The sequence below is a fragment of the Alternaria atra genome (genome assembly GCF_907166805.1).
Source record: "Alternaria atra isolate CS162 genome assembly, contig: 22, whole genome shotgun sequence".
NCBI lineage: Eukaryota > Fungi > Ascomycota > Dothideomycetes > Pleosporales > Pleosporaceae > Alternaria > Alternaria atra.
In genome coordinates, this window is record NW_025091320.1 from 12,234 (window position 1) to 33,249 (window position 21,016).

At 49.4% G+C, this 21,016-nt stretch overlaps 2 protein-coding genes across 2 annotated transcripts; both read right to left on the bottom strand.

Annotated features, from left to right (window-relative positions):
* Nucleotides 1–1,284: 1,284 nt before the first annotated feature.
* Nucleotides 1,285–1,623, bottom strand: ALTATR162_LOCUS2768 (uncharacterized protein; the record flags this gene model as incomplete). The annotated part of the gene is made up of 1 exon (XM_043310374.1): nucleotides 1,285–1,623. One exon carries the CDS (start codon nucleotides 1,621–1,623, stop codon nucleotides 1,285–1,287), a length of 339 nt encoding a protein of 112 aa, XP_043166309.1.
* Nucleotides 1,624–15,849: 14,226 nt separating this feature from the next.
* ALTATR162_LOCUS2769 (uncharacterized protein) lies at nucleotides 15,850–19,784 on the bottom strand (the record flags this gene model as incomplete). The annotated part of the gene is made up of 2 exons (XM_043310375.1): nucleotides 15,850–16,278; nucleotides 17,823–19,784. The coding sequence occupies 2 exons, from the start codon at nucleotides 19,782–19,784 to the stop codon at nucleotides 15,850–15,852; spliced, it is 2,391 nt and encodes a 796-aa protein (XP_043166310.1).
* Nucleotides 19,785–21,016: the final 1,232 nt, after the last annotated feature.

Sequence of the window (21,016 nt, forward strand, 5' to 3'; positions counted from 1 at the left end):
CTAGCGACGAGGTATAGCTAGATGCGCGTAACATCTAAATACAACGACTATTAAAGAAGCTCGACTAGAAGAACCTAGGACCCTACCGAATAACCAAGAAGGTCTCCTCCTATGCGTACTGCCTCTATCTACCTAAATCTATAAAGATACACCCTGTATTTTATGTATCCCTCCTTCGTCTAGTAGCTAAAGAAGACAATTACATACCTAGCTAGAATGCATCGCTACCCAAACCTGTCGTTGTAGATAACGAAGAAGAATACTTTGTGGATAGCGTCGAAGGTCTCCGCTTTAACAAGCGTAGAAAGAGATATAAGTATTATGTAAAATAGACTAGTTACAATAAGTTAACCTAGGAACCTGCCTTAAACCTAAAGGATAACGTAGCTGTAGCTGCTTTCTACGAAAGATTTCCTAATATCCCTAAACCTTTATTGTTACAATTAACGCTTACAGGAGCTCGAGAATAAGAGGGGGGTACTGTTACAGTAACTACTGTAGTTCCCTTAACACTAAACGCGCTACAGAATCTAAGTGCTCTGCTAAGCACCCGAATTCTACTAATTAGCTAGCTAGGCCTAGCGCTATGCGCACGGCCCCTATTAATAACTTCTTACTGCCTGTACATGCTAATTCTGTTTCCTTACGCAACGTCTTGTATTACACTAGATATCGTACGTAGCCACAATTAACGCTTCTAGCAAGCTCTTAAAACACGTGCGCGTAGCATCTCGTAATAGTGTAAGGCAGACTTTACGCGCAGAAGAGCGAACTAGTTAAGTAGAAGCTTGTATTCGGAGTAGAGAAAATAGTAGACGCAGAGCCTAGAAGAGGCAGAGCGTACGCGTACTTATATAGCCTAGAGAGAGAAGCGAAGCGAAGGCGTACTAGACCGTAGAAGGTCTAGTAGTTTAGGCCTTCGAAGGTCTAGTAGTTTGCGCCTTCGTAGTAAGACGTAGCCTTTTACTCCTTAGCTCTAAACCTTGTAGTAAGTAGTAGCTGAGGAGAGGCTATGTCCTTACAATTAGGCCGCAACACTAAGGTTTAGCGCTAGCCGCTTACAGAAACTATATTAACAGCCTCACTAACAGCCTTATTAACAGCCTAGAATATGCCTCCGCAACACTATGTATCAATCTTATATTAGTTAATCTAGTTAGTTTAAGAGTTCTGAACTGAACTAACTGATAAGACGAGAGATCCAAACTGACACTGAACTGACTGCCAAGCAATCAGTCAGTCAGTCAGTCTCATCAGTTTGGATTGATTGTTAGTAACTCTGCTCTATATGCTGAATGAATGGGGAGTGACGCCAGCTGAAAACGAGTAGGTTCCGGCAGCGATGCCGAAGACATCTGGGGCGTATTCGGCGATACCAAAGAGGGCTGTGGCGTTGGGGAATGTGTAGAGGAGGGTTGGGGAGGGCTTGGAGGAGGTGGGGTCCAGGTTATAGAGATCCGGCGTCGTGAGTAGGGTCAGAAGGAGTGCGTTGTTGTGGCGGACGGCGATGTTTTCAATCCATGTGCCGTTGGGGAACTGGTATATGAGGGTCGTGTTCGGGTTGGATGATGCTGCGAGCAGGGGCAGGACGAGGGCAGAGAGGAGGGCAACAAGGGAGAGCATCGCGAAGGGGGAGGTGAGGTGACTTCGGGCAGCAGGTACTGGTTTCAAAAGCATCCGTGTATCTGCTCAATTATATCAGGCCAGACGAACACCTTTGTACGCGACGCATAGTGACCTCCATCAACGTGCGATAGTATGGACGAGGGCTTTCGACAATCAAATCTTTGACAGATCAGTCACGCACCGAGAATTTTCGGATGCAGGGGTATATGAGCGCAAATGACCGGGGACGTATTCGTGAGGGCTCGCATGTTGACGTTATGTTCGTAAGCTTACGAAGTACGGTAATGGCGTGGGCGTGCGGGAACCGTTCATGATGGCGTCGACACGAAGTGGGGCCGCTGAGGTAACTAAGCCTAATATGGATAACGTGGTTCACAAGCGAGCGCCCCACCCAAGCGAGCGCCCCACGAAACACTAGCGCAGCGCACGCGCAGCGACAACACGCAATGTCACAACAACACCAAGCTCTAAGACTCTATACTGAAGGCGACGTACAGCTTGCTGTCTCTGATGTTTAAAGTAGCCAAGTAAAAAGCCTACGACGCGCTGAGGCAATCTACAACGTTCCCCGAAGGACGATACAGCGGCGCTGCGACGGAAAGCGCCCTCGACGCGATTGCGAGCTAAACTTAAAACGCCTTACTAAGCTAGAAGAGGAGGTAATTGTACAGCGTGTACTTAAAGAGAGTCTACGTGGAATACCGCCCTCGAAGGCGCACGTACAAGATATAGCGGATAGACTGCTAAGGGAGCGTAGTAGGAAGCCTACGGGCAAGAACTAGATTAATAACTTTATTAAGCGTACACCTGAGCTGCGCACGCGATGGAGCCGTCCGTACGATCGCCAGCGAGCTGCCTGCGAGGACCTAGCGATTATCTGGCCTTAGTTTAGCCTAGTTTAATCGATAAAGGCAAAGTATAGTATTATAGATAAGGATACCTAGAACTTTGATAAGTCTAGCTTTATAATAGGCAAGATATCCTCTTAGCTTGTTGTTACAGGCTTAGAGAAACCTAGGAAATAGAAGAAACTACAGCCTGGTGATCGCGAGTAGGTTACCCTAGTACAAGGCGTCGCTGCGACAGGGCGCGTTATCCTACCCTTCCTTATCTTTGCAGGCAAGGTCCTTATTACCTTCTAGTTCGCAGATCTACCTTATAATTAGATTATCGCTGTCTCTCCTACTAGCTGGATCAATAACGACCTTGCGCTTGTGTAGCTTAAGCACTTTAATGCCTATACGAAGGCGTCTTCTGCTAAGGCGTACAGGATGCTTATTATCGACGGCTATAAGAGCTACTGCTTAACAGAATTCTAGGACTACTGCAAGGAGAACAAGATTATCGCTCTCTGCATGCCATCTTACTCGTCGCACCTCCTGCAGCTTCTTGACGTTGTCCCCTACTTACTATTAAAGCGCTACTACGGCGATAGGATCTCGCTCTTGGCACGCAGCCGCATCTACTATGTTAACAAGGAAACCTTCCTACTAGCCTTTTGTGAGGAGTAGTTGGACAGGCACTGAGATATCAGTATAGGCTTGTATTGAGACGAATCCTTGAGGAGCTATCAAGCCTCTTAGAGGGATGATATATACCTACGTCACGTGATTGTGGCTGGTGTAATCCGACGGTGCCCCGAAGGGTTCCTGGTAGCTCACCAGTCTGTGGCTGGAATCCTGTAGTGATGGAACATCGTGACAATAGCCCCCCCCCCTTCTTAAGAGTCGTCCTAACTCTTACAACGGTCTTTGCAATGTCAGCGCAATACTTTTACGCTTAGAGCCCGTCCGCGCTTCACGTCACCGTGTCGCTGTCGGCGTTGGTCCGATCACTGCCCGTTGTCATCCCGCGACCCAAACGCTAGGGGCATGTAAAAAACCTCTATAAGGAAAAAATCTTACTATGCTCCGCGCACTTCGGGTTGCCATGGCCGCAGCCACATTACCTAGCTATCTCCCAGCTTCACCGCGGTAAATAATAGGGTGTTTAGCCTGTTTGTCTTATAACTATCTAGCACGTAGCTTAGTGTTTGCGTAGTGTTGTTAGGGTGTTAAGCGCATTTTGCTGTGTTTACGACCCTATAGTGAGGCAAGCGGTAAGGCACCGCTGCGACTACGGAGACCCCTCGGGCATGTAAGAGCGCGAGGTAATAGGGTATAAGTTGCAGTGTTTTAGAATCTTTTCTGCATCCAACCTTCATCACAACGACAACAACAGTCTACCGCATCAACACCACAATGACCATCCACGCCAGCACCATCTCCGGCGCCGTCCCTTCGAGCAGCATCCCGTCCCACATCTATAACCTGCCTTAGCACCTGCAAGCCCAGCCTTAGCTGGTGAGGTTCGCCTACCAGTCTTGCCTTGTGGCGAAGTCGGGTTGTTCTCCTGTAAGTGCTGGTTGCCATCGCAATGGTCCTTGCTAATGTCTTACAGGTTGATCCTCCCTTCCGCCGCGCCGTCAACCTGCTCATGTACCTCGTTGATTACGCTACCCGCAAGAGCGTCAACGCCATAAGGGATAGTAGCTACTCGGAGGGACAAGAGCAGGAGATGTTCGACGCCGACGAGAACATCCGCGAGTACTAGAAGCGGGCCTTCGACTACGCGAAGGAGCTCCGTACCGCGTTCTCCGAACATGCCGCCCAGGTCAAGCGTAAGATTACCCGCTCTAAGATGTCCGACGTTAAGTAGGCCAAGGCGCGTCAAGTCTCCCGCACCTTCAACCTTAAGCGCTATACTGCTAGCTTAGGTTCTCAGGGTTTGAACGCGCCTTTTAATGTTGTGGTGGACGCTGGCCTTAAGAGGGCTTCATTCTCTAAGGATAGTACCGCGTCAGGACGAGAGAAGCGCTAGTACTACTATGGTCGTGAGGTTCCGGGCGGTCATAAGGTTCAGGCGCCATATCTAAATGTGAGTAAGGCCGGCAGCTCCCCGACTAAGCGCCGTTACAACTCCGAACGTCGTTCCTCTAATGCCCTGATAGGAGGAGCTAGTAACTTCCCCAAGGGTAACTAAGGTCTCTAGTGGTTCTTCTAGGGTTCGTAGTGTATTTGTAGAATAACATCTTCTTCTAAGAACTTAGTTTTGTTGTCCTAGTAATGCTTTCTACTTTACGCATAACATAGGGTTGCTCACAGCTTCCCCTTGCGTCCCCTCCCTCTCTTAGACCCTTAGGTCTAGCGCCAAGTTGTTGGCGTGGCCATAGGCCGTCCTTGGGCCGTACGGCTCCCGCCGCGTGCCCGTGATACGTCCCTTAGGTTGGCCATGTATTCTGCGAGGATTTACTCGCAGTTGTCCAAGTAGTCTTCCGGTTCCCAGGTGCAATCCTAGGTTGGCCATCCCAGCCACTTAACCTTGTATTCCTAGCCTCTTGCCGTAGTCTCCCTGTGTTCTAGGATGCCTTCTACCTCGTATCTGTCTCCTGCGGAGACATCTTCTAGTATCTAGATCGGTCCTAGTTTGAACTTAGTAAACTCAAAGGGTTCGTTCCAGGGTTCTAGGAGTGCGATGTTAAAGACGGGGTGTATACGGGCCATCAACGGAGGGAGGTCGAGTCTGTATGCCAGCTTACCGATCTTCTTAGTGACCGTAAATAGTCCTAGGTACCTAGCATCCATCTTCTTAGAGGGTCGGCTCGTAGTAATGTTCTTTGATCGAAGCAAGACTAAGTCGCCTTCCGCGAAGTAGAGCGGTAGTCTAGACGTGTTGTACCATTTCGCGTTCGTACGCTAGGCTTTTTCCAAACTAGATTTAGCTGCGCTGCTCATGTCCGCCCACTCGGTAAGTCGGTAGCTAACCTGCCGTCGCAGTTCCGGTGTTAGCCCGCCTTCTGCCCATGATGTAGGTAGTTTTCGCAACTAATACTCATCAGGTACTCTATTAAACCCCTTAGGGTTTGTTCCAAAGGCTACTCTTATGGGCGATTGCCCGTGTGCAGAGTGTTCCTTCGAGTTGTATGCGTACTCCGCGTAGGGCAGCAGGCCGACCCAGTCGTCCTGCCGGTATCCTATGTAGATGCGGAGGTAGGTTTCTAGTTCCTAATTCTGTCGTTTAGTCTACCCGTCTGTCTAAGGGTAGAACGCAGTGCTCAGGCAGTAGTCTATCTTTAGGTAGAAGCATATGTCTGACCAGAACTGGCTGGTGAAGACTGAGCCTCTGTCCGACACCAATGTGTCAGGCAGACCCATCTTTAGGAAAAATTGCCGTAGTAGGATGTCAGCGACGCCCTAGGCAGTTATCGTCTTTGCTACGGGGAGGTAACGGACGTATTTCGAGAACCTGTCCACTAAGACAAGGATTGCATCGAAAGTGTTTCCTTGATCATCTTGTGACTTCGGCAGGTCAGTAACGAAGTCTAAGGAGTAATGCCGCCATGCGGTATCTGGCACTAGTAGAGGGACAAGTTGCCCCCATAGCTTATGCCTGCGGATCTTGTTCAGCTAACAGGCGGCGCACCGCCAGATGTATTCACTAACGTCGCGCTTCGCATGTGGCCACCAGTACTTCATTTTAAGGACCGCGACCGTCTTGTCAACGCCGTAGTGTCCGCCTATAGGATCATCGTAATTCCTTATAAGGAGGTTCGCGCGGAGTGCTGCGTCTTCGGGTATCCACACTTTCCCGTTCCTGCGCAAGATACCAGTAGGGTCAACTTCCCACATATTGGCTGTCTTATTCGCCTCGCCCTCCGCTCGACGCGTCAGCGCTTCATTCCCGTGATGGGCCCAATCACGTTCCTAAACCAGTCTAATGTGTTGGAGTAGGAGGTCTGGGGGTTCCAGTGCGAAGGCGTCATCGCCTTGCGCAGCTTCATGCGCCAGGCTGTTTGGCGAGAGGTATTTGCTGTTAAGGCTTTAGAGGAGGCCTTAGGCTACATCAAATTTCTCTCCCCTAGCTTCGTAGGTTTCCTCCTCGCACTAGCATTCTTTGCCTGTAGGTTAAGTGCGAGGTAGGACGGGCGACTCATCGCCGGGGTCTAACAACGTGTCAGGGAATTCTAGCTCCAGAGCGAGTGTTCCGGATAGTTAACGGGACCGCTCTGGTCCTCCATCAGGGGGTTCGCTGCCCCGTACTTCCGGAGTAGTACTAGAAGCTATAGACATCCAGATAGTCCATATTCGAAGCTTTTACTAGAGGGTTGGCAGCATGGCATCTTGCAGTGCTTTTTGCTCACCAACCCAGAGGCCTTGCGCGTAGTCAGGTCTCCTTAATAGGCCGTCCGCAGGGTTGTCGGCCCCGGGTTTGTATTCGATTTCGAAATCGAACCTAGCTAGTTCTTCCGCCCAGCGCGCTTGCTTAGGGGAGAGTTCCTTCGTAGTTATAAAGTACCTCAGGTTGTTGTAATCAGAGAGTACCTAGATCGTAGACGGGGCATGTTCGAGGTAGTGCCGCCACGTCTTAAACAACTCAACTATCGCGGATAGTTCTTTGTCGTAGGTGTGCCACCTCAGTGACGGGCCGGTGAACTTCTTGCTCCAGAAGGCCACCAGTTTCCAGTGCTTCTCCGTAGAGACATCTGTGTCCGTGGGTTAGAGGAGGATCGCTGCCATAGCGAAGTCAGATGCGTTAGTTAGCACCATCACTAGCTTAGTTAGGTCAAAGTGTTAGAGTACAGGGGCCTCCGTGAACTTCTGTCGCAGTGTTCTAAAAGCCTCTTAGGCGTCCTCGGGCCATAACCAAGGGAGGTACCATTTAGTTGGCCCTTTGCGACTCTTCGCCTTTTTCTTCCAAACTTCTCCCGCTTCAGGATTAGTACAGGGCGTCGGCAGTAATTAGGCGCGTGTCATAAGGTCCACTAGCGGGCGGACAATAGCGGAGTAATTATAGATAAACCGTCTGTAGAAGTTGCAGAACCCCAGGAAGACTTAGATGTCTTTGTATCCTATTAGTTCTAGCCATTCTTGTATTATCTACACTCTCGCTAGGTCTATCACGACGCCGCCTAGAGTGACAATAAAGCCCAAGAACTCCACTAACTTCGTTGAGAAGGCGCACTTGCTCGCCTTGCAAAACAACCCCCATTGGACCAGTCGATCTAGCACCTCTTCGACGTGCCAGTCGTGTTCCGCCTCATTTCCAGAGTAGTTAAGGATGTCGTCCAGGTATACCACGCAGGTACGGTCAACCAGGCCTCTAAGGGCTCAGTGGACATAGGACTGGAACGTTGCTGGGGCGTTCGCCAGACCGAACGGCATTACGTTGTACTTGTAATGCCTGTATCGGGTTTTAAAAGCTGTCTTCTATTCATCCCCCTCCTAGATCCAGAGCCTATAATAGGCGTCGCGAAGATCCAGCTTAGTGTAGATGGCAGCTTTCAACAACCAGTCTAACATCTCGCTAACGAGCAGGATAGGGTACCAGTCCTTAATCGTAACCTTGTTAAGGCCACGATAGTCGACGCACAATCGCATTGTACTATCTAACTTTAGGACGAAGAGGATAGGTGCTCCAACCGGCGACTTGCTAGGTCTAATCCATCCCTTCTCCTGCGCCGCGGCAAGGTATTCCCGTAGTATCTCCAGCTCCCTACCAGAGAGGTTGTATATCAGGAGGTTTAGGATCTTCTTCCCCTCCTCGATCTTTATCGCGTGATCGTATTCGCTGTTCAGGCGGACCATGCGTGTCTGCCGCTTGCTAAAGGCTAGCCATCTGTGATGTAGCTTGCTCAGGACGTGCTTTAGTTCTTCAGGATCTAGTTCATCGTCTGCCAGGTAGGATTCTAGTAGACTCTCCTCCCCATCAGGGAGAGAGCGGCCCTTGTGCGGAGGCACTGCGGCACGCTAAGGGTCTCCGTTAAATACCGCTGCCACAAGGCGGTAGGTAGCCTCCTCAGGGAGGCCAGCCAGATCTAGTGCGTCGGCGATGCACTTGTCAAGGTAGGCTTTTGTCCTGTCTACCCAGGTTTTGACCCAGAGGATGCCTCGACGGTCGTACCAGTCATCATCCCTAATCTCGTCGCCGCTTAGTCCCAGCTGCGGGGTCAGAGTTTCAGGCGTGTGTTGCTTTTCAGCGTCCTCGAGCAGTTTCCTAACTTATTCTAAGATCGTTAAGCACGACAGTCCCCCAGGGTGTAGCACGTAGGCTCGTTCTCCCTTAGCAATGTCGTGTAGCAGGTCGCTAGCGTTAGTAATTTAGATTCAGTCCGTGTCGCCCTCAGGCCACTATTAGAACGTCCCCTTTAAGAAACGGATCTGCAGATCAGCATTGCGCAGCCATAGGTACCCCAAAACCATGTCGTACCCCTTAAAGTCTGCTAACTAGAATCTTTAGGGCCCCACGGTTTTAGGAGTGCCTTCGTCGTCGCTGCATTTAACAGTAACATCGTACAGTTTTTAAAGCCGCAGTTCCTAGTCGTCCAGGAACCCCGCCGTCAGGCAGGAATAAAACAGTAAGTGTTCTATCTTATAGCGTTGTACGGCTTAGAGGCTAATAATGTTAATCTTAGCTCTAGAGTCGTAAAGAGCTCAGAGAGGCACCGCGGTGCCGTCAGGGAGTTGTACCTCTACATCTACGGCGATGCGAAGCTGCCTCCCGTTAGAGTTCTTCCCCAGTAGCAATCAGGAGAGATTTGCGACTAGGGGTTAGCTTTTCCCAAGTCTTAGGATTTATCAGATCTGCCCTAGTTATCTCAGTTGCGCTGTTTCCAATAAGGTTAAGGTTGCTTGCCGTCTTAACGGTCCTCTTGCTTATTAGTGTCGCGTCTACTATCGTGACTGCTGTCACAGCGACGATCTCCATACCCTCGGTTAGAGGAATATTAGGGGGTAAATAGACGGTTACCCTTCGGCCCACCGTCGGAGCGGCCTAGGGAGGTTCGGCCTGGCTGTGTAGAAGGCTTACGATCTTGCCTCTTGCCACCTTGGTCAGTTTAGGCATTTAGACGCTTGCCTCAACGTCCGCCAAAGCCATCGGAGCCACCCTAGGATAGCGACGGGGCGATTACGGTACGATTAGCCGTCTCTGCGTTGCGCAGTGCTCGCTCGAAGTCTATCTAGGTGTAAATAGTCTTAAACCCGCCGTGCCGCTGCATTTCACGCCTTATGATGTCTAGGATCTTAGCCCAGACAAAAGCGATCTTAGCTTCATCATCATCCTTATTATCTAGTGTTTTAAAGAAGCTGCGTAGGAGCAAAGACTCCCTCTTGCTAAGCTGTAGCAAGAAAGTGTTTACTAAATTAGTGTCCTTCTAGACGAAGTTAAAGAACTTAGCATAGTTATTATACTTTGTAAGGAGGGGATCTTAAACGAGGTTGCGCTCCTCGTTCTTAACCTAATCCTATCCCTTTGGTGGTCCGTCCCTAAACTATTGCATAAGGAGTTCTTAGTGCACTAAATAGGAGATAGTACCTAGGGCCCAAAGGGTCCTAGTATAGCTGTCCTCGTGAACGGCAGCCATCTTAAAGACGCCCTTAACGTCTCTAATCTATTAGTCTACCTGCTAGGGGGTGGCTAACTTACTAGTGTCCCCTAGTTTAGGCCAAGGAGTAGCCGCATTTAGGGCCCTTAGTAGTTTAGATGCGTTATCCGTAGTGCTACTAGGTTTGCCCGTTGTCTCTCCAACGACTGCCTAAGCCGTAAGGAGGAGGTTAGCAGTAGCTACTCTTTCGCAGAGTCTTGCTAGGCGCTCTTTAGGTTCGCCTCTGTCTTCGGCTTCCTAAAGGGCGTTTGTTACTTAGGCTACCTAATCTTAGGTGCCAGCGGCTAGTGTCTAGGCATGCGACGGCCTATAGGTAGAGCCATAGGTTGCGCCGTTGTTGTTGTTGCCTATCCTATCATAGGAAGGTATAGTAGTACCAGACGCTGCAGCATTATTATAGTGCATATGCGCAGTACGAAGCTCTGTTGCTAACTGGGTGCAGTAGAGGGATAGATCCCCTGCCGCTAATCGATGCGATCCAATAGGTAAGGTGCTGCGCGCCTTCCTGTAGTTAAGTAAGGGGTTGCGCAAGGGCTGCCCTTCTTCGCTCCGAGGGGTCCCTAAAGGGTTTTCAGGGTCGGAGGCTTCCCCCTCAGAGGAGTCCTCGCCATTATCGCGACAGCCCTCGGGCTCGTTGCGGTGAACACCCTTAGGTGTCTCACGCTAGAGGAGTTCATCCTCTTGCGTGGTAGTTTCGCGTTAAGCCTGTTACTCAGTCGCAGATTAATTAGCAACGCTGCGGTCCCAGTCTAAGGAGGTGTTAGTTGCCCGACGGGCAGCTTACTTGCCTCGTGTATTACGTAAAGAGCTCATCTTTTCGCGGCTTTAATAGGAACACTTATAGCAAAGTGTTTAAAATAGAGTGAAAAGGATATCTTAACGACTGTCCGTCCAACAAGGAGTAAGAAGGATTTGAATTGTAAGGAGTAGTTAGACAGGCACTAAGATATTAGTATAGGCTTGTATTAAGACGAATCCTTGAGGAGCTATCAAGCCTCTCAGAGGGATGATATATACCTACGTCACGTGATTGTGGCTGGTGTGATCCGACGGTGCCCCGAAGGGTTCCCAGTGGCTCACCAGTCTGTGGCTAGAATCCTGTAGTGATAGAACATCGTGACACCTTTAAAGAAGCTTATAAGAAGACCTTTACACTAGAGAACGTTCGCGCAGGCTTTTAAGGTGCTAGACTAGTCCTATATAACCTAGAGGCTATGTTATTAAAGCTAGATGTGCAGCTGCGTACGCTAACGCCGCCTGCACTAGGCACTGTCGTCTAGGAGGCGCAAACACTACGCAACGCCTGCGAGATAGAGGCGCAATCTACGCTAATTTAAAATCGCGTGCAAAACTACCGCAGGTTACTAGCAAGCTTATTAGACGAGCAGGTTAAGCAGCTAAGTAAAGGCGCTTAGCAGATAGCTTATAATATAGTGTTAGTGCAGGAAGAAATAGGTCGCCTTCGAGACGCTGTTAGCACGCTTACAAAGCGTAAGACTTGCAAAAGGCGGTACGTACGCGTAGAGGAGACTCTAACAGTTAGTAAGGTATCTAACTTAATTACTATAAAGGAGGGTAGTAGTTATAAGGAGGGCGAGACGCCTACAAAGAGGGTGCGCGCAGAGAGGCGCTGCGGCCGTTGCAGCGAGATTGGACACAACTCCCGCACCTGTAAAGTAGAAATATTAGATATAGATAATAGCGACGCTTCTAAATAATGCTACATTATTATGTATAGTATAATAATTTGTTGTAGTGTTGTACTGCGTCGCTACGCGTGCGCTGCGCTAGTGTTTTGTAGGGCGCTCGCTTAGGTGGGGCGCTCGCTTGTGAACCACGTTAACGCTAATAGAGAAGTTACTTGTTATAAGTCCTAATAGTGCGCGCGGGGCTTTAAACAAGAGCTAGGCGTTAATATTCCAGAGACATTTGCGTTAGTAGTAAAGCTAATAAGCTACAAACTTTTGTTTGTTCTAGCCTGCTTACTAGGTTAGTTAATCGAGCAGATAGATATTAAGACAGCCTTTCTATATAGTAAGATCAACACAGACGTCTATATAGAACTACTACTAAATATTAAGGATTAGTACCCTAGGAAGATTTGCAAGCTAAATAAGGCCCTATACGGGCTTAAGCAATCTCCTTAGATTTAGTACCTTACCTTAAGCTAGGCGCTGCAGCCTATAGGGTTTGTAGCAATTTCTAAAGACTAAAGCGTGTTCGTTAATTAAGACAAACGCTTAGTAATTGCGACATACGTAGATAACCTCTTAATCTTAGGGGAGGATTAGGAGGAGATTGCATCTGTTAAGAGCGCTCTGTCCGAGCACTTTAAGATAAGTAATCTTAGTCTAGTCGCCTACTATCTAGGAGTAAAGGTAATCTGCAAAGATACCTTATAGGGTAGTAAGATTAAGTTAACCTAGCGCGCATACGCTAAGAAGGTGCTAAAGACCTTTAGCATAGCAGATGTGACGGGCTAGAGCCCCTTGCTCTCTTATCCTCGTCTACGACCTCGGTTTTCTCCTTCTTCGGCCCGATAGGCGCACAGACGCTATCGGCCGATAGTTCTTCTAGCTCTACACCTAGGTATATATAGATAGCTACGTAGCCTCGAGCTTAGCTCTCTATCGAATACAACTCTAGTATACCTGTGCGATAGCTCCCTAAGCGTAGCCCCTTACAGCAGATTGCACTTCTGTAGCAACTCTAATAGATAAGAATCTTATGTTAGAACCTAGTAAAGAGGCGTTAGACTCGTAGGATTAGAAGTGGTACTAGCGAGCGGTTAGTAGCCTTATGTATTTAATGCTGTGTACTCGCCCTAATATCGCATACGCAGTTAGTTAGCTAGGCCGCTTTGCCGCTAACCTGTTAGAGAAACGCCGTGCAGCCTTAAAGAGGCTTCTTTAGTACCTAAAGGGTACTAGTAACTACGGCCTAGTGATAGATACGTAAGATCGCCTAGACGTTCTAACGGGCTACACAGACGCGAACTAGGGAAGAGACGACGACTGCTAATCGACTAGGGGCTACGTCTTTATATTTGCTAGCACTGCTATTAGCTAGAAGTTAAAGCGTTAGACTACTATAGCGCTGTCTAGCTGTAAGGCTAAGTACATCGCAGAGTCTAAGGCTGTAAAGGAAGTAATATAGCTGCAACGACTACTATGTTAGCTACGAGTTAGCTACTCTTAATCGAGCACGCCGGAGCTAGTAAGCATTCTTAGAGACAATTGAGGGGCTCTAGCCCTAGCTAGGAACCTAATGTACTATACAAGAACTAAGCACGTAGACATCTAGTACTACTTTGTACGAGAGAAGGTAGAAGAGGGGCTAGTAAAGATAGAATGGATTGCTAGTAGGTTAAACCCAGCAGATAGACTTACCAAGCCATTAGGCAAGACAAAGTTTGAGTCCTTTCAACGGATGGTTGGCTTGCGGAGGATCGATAATTAAGGCAACGGCTCCTAGAGCACGGAACAACTTATGCATAGCCGACAGCATTAAGGGGGAGCACTGCCCTCATCGAGGGGGAGTGTCAAGATAGGCGATAAAGACAGTGATCATGTGACTGATGTTGCATGACTAATTAGCGTCAGTACTTAGTCTTAGATCTCACCTTAACAATACGATAACTCTTACACCCCCCAAGTTTTGACAATGCTCTACTATGAAGTTACACGATCATGTGACCTAGCGGATCTAGAATCTTCTAGATAATCTACTCGGTGTATATAAGCCTCCTAGACTCTAGTAGATATTATGGAACTAGTTAGTCATCTTTGTCGTTTGCCTACATAAAACCTACCGAGGCGGTATCTTCGATATTGCCCTATAAATACTAACAAGCCCGACGGGTCAATTAACCACATACTAGATACGACCCCACAAACTAGACGACTGATTTGGTCTCTGCATATAATGCAGCGAATAGGCAAGTCGAATTGAACATACTGACCTTTGGCCTCCGCACCGGCCAAGAATGAACATGTAGCCCAAGGCCAGCTGGGACTGGATAAACTCTACGTTCCTCACCTCGCTTTGGGTAGCAACAATCATCGACTTGCGAACATACCATTCCTTCCGGGGCATAGACAGCGCGGTTTCAGCAAACCCGCGCGGCGGATCGCTTATGATTGGCGGTTATGAGAAGGCTCTCCTTGGTGACGGACCAAACACGATAGCCAAGTTCGCTTACCAGGACTGGGAATGTCGCCAAGTCATGAAAGTCGACCTCACTGGGCGCTCCTTGTAGTCAGAATATGGATGAATACATAACATTCTCAACAGCTCGGAGAAGCTGGAAGCATGCGTAGTATTGACACTCTCGGGCGTCTTGTCGCTGCCCGAGCCTCACTGGCCCAGAACTGCTTATAGAGTAGGCATCGGACTATCGATGATCAACAATGGCACATCTAATAGGTTGTTCTACGGCACGGCTAGAGTGCGGCCGAATACTTCGTACGTTCTACGCTCGTTACAAGTTCGCCATTCGTGCTGATAGGTAACAGAAACTTTACCGGACACCTCTCGATCATTCCAAACAATGCTGTTACTGTTACTATACCCAAAAGGGAGCTAATGTAAGATGCACTCTATATCGCCTCTGATGGGCGGATTAAGGCTGACCCCAGGTTCAAGAACCTTCCTATCGTACGCTGCTCGGACCTAAAAAACTATACCGTGCCTTGCATCGGAGGCATGTTCCTCTGCAGTTCTCACCTGATGACCAATGATGATAATTGTAAATCTACTATTACTCTGGTACAGGGTAAGTCTACCACACCAGCATTGATGAACATCGATGTCGTGGACAACCGTGCCGGCGCCGTGACTTTGTATTTATATGCAGCCATCGCTTTCAAAACACTATCCAGTCATGCAATCACGGGTATCGTACAGGGTGTAATCGCTGCCTGGGTAATCTTTGCCAGTGCTGTCTTCCTGGTGTGGTGTTGCGAATAAGTGTCGGAGACACAAGCATCAAGTGATGCGGGGCTTCAAGGAATTGATACTACTTCACTTGCCAATGGAAAGCATAGACATGGCCTCTCAAAAACATATATTGGAAAGGGCGTAAGTGAGTTGAGTGGGTCAAGCACAGATCATGCTGTAGATCTAGACATTGCGGGTGGATGTTGACGAGGTGGAACGGGTCGCCTGAATGACACAGATAGGTAGCTCACGATGAACACCCGCACCATCCTCACAACATCCGATTCGTTGTGCGTTCTGCGATTTACGTTCAGGCTAACTACCGGGTTGTGTATTCTCCGCAATGCAGGGTCGCAAGCAAAGTTATAGCAGAGTGAGCACCGCGCATGAGTACATCGGGGAAGGTGTGGCGAGCCGGCAAGCAAATCTTTTGACGAACTTCCAATGGCACGAAAGTTTCCATCCTAGACAGCTAATCAAAATATTAGCGTGTCGATATCGAGCTTAGTAGTGCTTGCGCAATCGAGAATTTCGCCAACATAACCAATAGCTCGACGAGGACATAATCATCATAAGAACAATCAATTGCCGGCCAATACGATCTAGATAGAGTGTTGCGGCATCCCCTTCAACGAGAGAAGAGTAAGTACTAGCAGATTATTCGGATAGAGTTTCTTCTTAACGTTTAGCATGATCGCTCTCGCCATTCCATAGTACACGTTGGCCTTAGGGTGGAAAGGTCGAATAGTCACGCCAGGGTAGTTTTGCTGATAAGTACCAATGACATCGAGCCATTGCAGGTTGCCCAGATCATCCGCGGTGAAGACATCACTAGTGGACTGAATCGCAGCAGTCGTGTTGTACTAGATTTCGCGAGGATCGTTGGTGAATCGACCAGTCTCAAGCCAGTTCTTGAACTCAGCCTCTGTCGACTTGCGCACTTCCACTGCGCCACCATCGTTGTTTTCCTCACTCGCACGTCCGTTTCCCCAGGTGATATCCGTCGAGGATATGTTCCACAGGTAGACTCCATCGCCAGAGTACTTGTCATAGAGACTGTGGCCAGGCTGGCAGAAGCGATAATAGCCAATATGCTCGTCTGTATCAATAAAGGTGGCCCGCGCCGGGTGGAAGCTTCCCTTGACTCCAGCTTCAATGGCTGCATTAAGACCGCGAATAAGCTTGTCGCTTCGGTCACGCAATGCACGACTAAGCTTTGGACCGTCCTTTGTTCGGAGAGCGAAGCTTACGTTGCTGCACCGGTCGCCTTCACCTTCTTCATCGAAGAAGAACTAGAAGTAGCCAACGACGAAGAGCCGGAAGTTTAGGTTGTTCTTTATCTTGGGATGATCGAGGACTTGGTTAAACGTCCATCGTGCGTCCTTTGTCAAAGACATATTCTGCCGTGGCCAAGGGCTCTTTGGCACATTGATCATCCGGATTTGGATACTCGAAACCATACTCTGCTGAAGTAGGCGCGAAGACACAGGCGTATGCAACCCTTGCAACACCTGCATCGTTCCCACCAGCCTGTAACAATATCATGTCAACGTTATTAGGAACATCATCCAGTTAAGGATGACCTAAATGCGGCCCAGCATCAATCTGTCGCCATCGAGTGCCTCAGCAGGACTGAAAGTAAAACTGCTGTTTCCAGCCTTTGGGGATCCAGTTGTCGGCTTTGCTCATGTACACAGCGTATGTGTGGTTCACTCGTATACAACAGTCCATGTTGCCAGCATAGTCGGTGCTTCCAATAAGGCCATATGAGACACCACTCTGTAAGACAATCAGTCACCACGTCTAAAAGTACGTTTTGGATGCGATCTACTCACCGCCCAAGAATCGCCGAGATCAGACCAAATGTATTTGGAAGAAGGGGTTTGGAACCGCTGTGGTATTCTCGTAAGGACCCGCAAAAAAGCTATTAAGGGGCAGTGCACTCGTAGTGCTAACCAGACAAGCCGCCCAGAGGAAGCGGAAGCGCCACTGCAGCATGGCAAGAGTTTGGCGGATGACGTAAATGTTTTGAAGTGTCGAATTTACTCGCAGCCTTCTTTGTGATGTTTAGAGCCATAGAAGCGAGAGAGAATGCGTTTCAGCGAGGGATGTGTGGATTAGACCTCTGTGAAAGGTGTGCCTAAGTGGAGATGGAGTAGTGAAGCGTCCCCTCACCACATCGCTAACATAGAGTGCCTTGCTGCACGGGTTACTATCATGTTCAAGGCGGAGGATCATCATCGATCAAGATAAAGTACTAGATTGGTCACAGCTTCCCGCCCTCGATTGAAGTCACGACAGCCTTGTATTATATAGGCAACGTAGAGCCAGGCAGCTACTTTGACTTCGCTGTCATAGTTAAAAAGCCACCTACGTTTAGCTTCCACCACAACCATAACTCCTTTATCGGCGTACGGTCCCGATGTCGAAACGTTTTTCCTTCCGCCTTTTGTGGCACAAAAACCAACTTCTCCCCGTTTGAAAACCGCCCAATATAGTCTACGCAGCAATCTATCGACATCTCCAGACACCTCGTATAAAGAGTTTCCTCATTATCCTCTGGCAAAACCAACGGAAAAAACTTGTCCAAGACGTCACCCCCGTCCAAGCTCGACGTCAGTTGGTGTAACGTTGATGCGATCTTATCTACTGCACCGTCATAGAGTGCAAAGAAGATACAGTGATTCCCCTTATATTCAGGGAGATGGCCTGTGTGCATATTTATCATTAGTCCCGCACGCGCGATCAGTTTCTTGCCGATGAACTTTGTGCCTGAAACAATGGTCAAATCAGGCTGCCACTGCTCCACTGCATTCCAGACGCCCTGACAGTTAACGCTGTCGACTACGAGGTTCGGTTCAGGTGAGACGTGGTCCTGCGGTACCAGGCGGTCGAAGTGGGATTTGCGCTGACGATCGTGGCCGAAGAATCTGCGGCGAAGCCCGTGATACTGTTGCCAACACGCGTCGACGATGCGGCCCTTGTCCATTAATTTGCGAACCTGCCCATCGCTTGTTTCCTGAAGGCAACGGTAGCCGGGAAAGGCTTGGTCCAGACGATAGCGTAGGTAGCGGTGCTGGGGACCGTCCGAGCAGAGAAGGAGCAATCTCAGTGATTGCCGCGCCTCGGCAGTCACACTGCCCCCGAGTCCCAAACCGCTGGAAGGAGCTTGGAAATCGTAGGCCACGGCCGGAGGGAGCTTGCCGCGGTCAGGGTGGAAGAGCACATGGATGGGATCGTCCTCGCCCATAAGTGATCGCAACACCGCACGCGCTATAGCCGGTGCCTGTGCAAACCCGCCTGTGTTGTTGCCGCCGGTAATTATCAGCTGGCCGCCAAGGGCTGTGGGGATCCTCTCAAAGATCCCAAGACCTGTGGGCGTGAAAGGCCGGACGCAAACTCTACGGTGTCCGCCAGGGTACATGGCCATAGGGCCGCGCCTCTTCGCCTCGGCATAATCACGCGGAAAATAAATACGTGCCACTTCTTCCAGTTCGTCGTAGAGGGCCTTCATTTCCAGCGAGTCTGGTGCCGGACGGTCCAGGCCAACATATCCATATCCACCTCCGAAGATGAGAATGTCTTCATCAGTTTCCGGATCTTTGGCCACGGTGATGTTGATATCTTCTACCTTATGAGCATGTCGGTGGATTTTGATAGAATTTTGCATCTGCGGGTCCAGGTTGGGGATTTGCAACCATATACCCAGGACGCCGTGGACCAAATTCTCACAGGCCGTGCCATTCAGCAGGGCATTCTTCGCCGTGCCGGGACTCAACACGAAGTAGTCAGCTTCCAGATCTCCCTTCTCTGACTTCAGCATGGTCACCTCGCCTTCAGGATTGCGCTGAATGCCCTGCACTTCGCGATTCCACAGGAATTCACCGCCCAGAGCAGTAATGTGTTCCACCAGCTTGGTCACGAAAAGGTGGATGTTCACCGTGAATCCGTCTACTGTGATGCCTCCCACGAGATGGCCCGACTCGGCTGCGGGGCGGAATCCGGGATATGCCTCCAGGAACTCGTCAGGAGACGGGGTTTGGAGAAGCGCACCAAGCCTGCTATTGAGCTTGATGGATGCATCCAAGGCAACTGGCTCCACGTACATGCGTATTATGTCCTTGTGGAATCCAACATCTCTGAATAGCTGGGGATTGGTTTCCATGCATTCCTTCCAGATCCTGCCGGACTCACAGTTCACCTCGTGGATGTCTCTCTTGAAATTTGCCGCCATCCAGCCTGGGATGCGCTCAAAAGCATCGACCCAGGCATTTTCATCTTTAGAAAAGTCATTGGGCAACTTCACGCTCCATCCGCCATCGCGAACACTCTTCCGGAATATTGACTGCATGTCTCGGTAGGTCTCACTGCCATGCTCATTGTAGTTATCTGCTTCGGTGTTGGTGAACATGCGAGCATTGTGATCGCCGCTTGTGACGCCTAGGCAGGTCCAGTCTTTCGGCTCGCAAGACCGAGGGTCTGGCCCTTGGTCCACCACGCGCACTTGGTAGCCATGCCCAGCTAAGAGCTGGGCAGCCATCAAATTCATGATACCCGCGCCGACGAGTAGAGCAGTGGTCTTCTGAGCATCTTTCTCCATTTTGTTAGCGTTCATCCGTTTGCTTGCGGCGTTGGCATGGGCTTGGGCGTAGAGCATCTCTGCATCTTGAAGGATCGATTCCTCCCATTTCTTTGTTGAGGTGTTGGGTATTTGCTTGGGAAAGCCGGCCATCTGAGCGACACGGCCCTTGGCATATTCTTGCAGGAGGGAGATAATGGCGGCGTCTCGCACCAGCATCGACTTTGGGACATGGCAAGCTTGGCCGAGCCACCGGTCCACCAGGTCGCTGGTCACTTCTTCGCCATCGCATACCCATACATCCACTGTCTCGGAACTGGTCAACAAGGTAGAAAGATCGGAGCTAGAATCTTTGAAATGAATGTACACAGACTGGCCTGTCCTAGAACCAAGGGAAGGGAGTTGGTAGTGACAAGAAACTTCATGATTGGTTCTGCGAATCCTTCGTGCTTCGAGGTTCTTGCCTATCGAAAAAAGATAGGTTTTCAAGTTCAGAGAAGGTGTCGAGAAGATTTGTGATAGACTACCTCGACCTATATATACATCTGTGGAAGACAGAGAAAATGTCCACGCAATACCTACTCTGCTTGGTGAACGCATCTTCCTTGGCACGTGAGCGAAGCAGTGCACCTCCTTAGCCTACTATACATTATCATCTCGTTGTAAAAAGAATTATAAAACATGTAATAGGACTAACGCGATCCTTTGCCCTCATGCAAATGTGGCCGCTCGGTGTTGAGAATACGGTCATTAACTAATGCGGATCCACTCTCGCATGCAGCCACATTAGTCGAGGATTAAATACTCGAAAAAGTCCAGCATTTCTTTTGTTAAGATCGACCTTTCATATCGCTATTTTGTCCTTGGCAGCAAGCGCTTGACTATATACGGAGAATGGGTTCTGACGAAAACGGTGTCTGTATACACATGCGAAAGTGGAGCTGCAATCACTAGCGAGGCCTGTCTTAACTTGCTGCGGCTTACCGCAGTCCATACGCAGGGCTCGGCCCGGCGGGTAGAGCCGGGGATCTTTTAGTAGTGTCCTGACTTGATTCGTCACAATGAAGCTTCACGTGTCACTTTCTTAACGATCGGTGTCTGGATCGCTGGGTTCTTTGATCGCTTTTACTGGGCTGATCAACTTCGAAGATGCCGTTACGTAAGTTCTGGTCTGTAGTGCATAGCGGCTAGAGTACTCTGCATACTGGCTCTATACCCGATTCAGATGTAAGGGTTCGCTAATAGAATGTAGTTTTCCGAGCTTCCGGCATCAAACAGATACGAGGCAGTGTGACAGCACTGTGAGCCCTTGGCAGTACCCGCCTGAATGCCCTGCTGGATGTTTTGAATAGGGCATTAAGCTACGATCAATCACTCAAGCCATCACACAGTCACTAGCGATTAGCTGCAACCCGCTTTTGCACAGCCTCACCTGCTGTACATAGTTCACT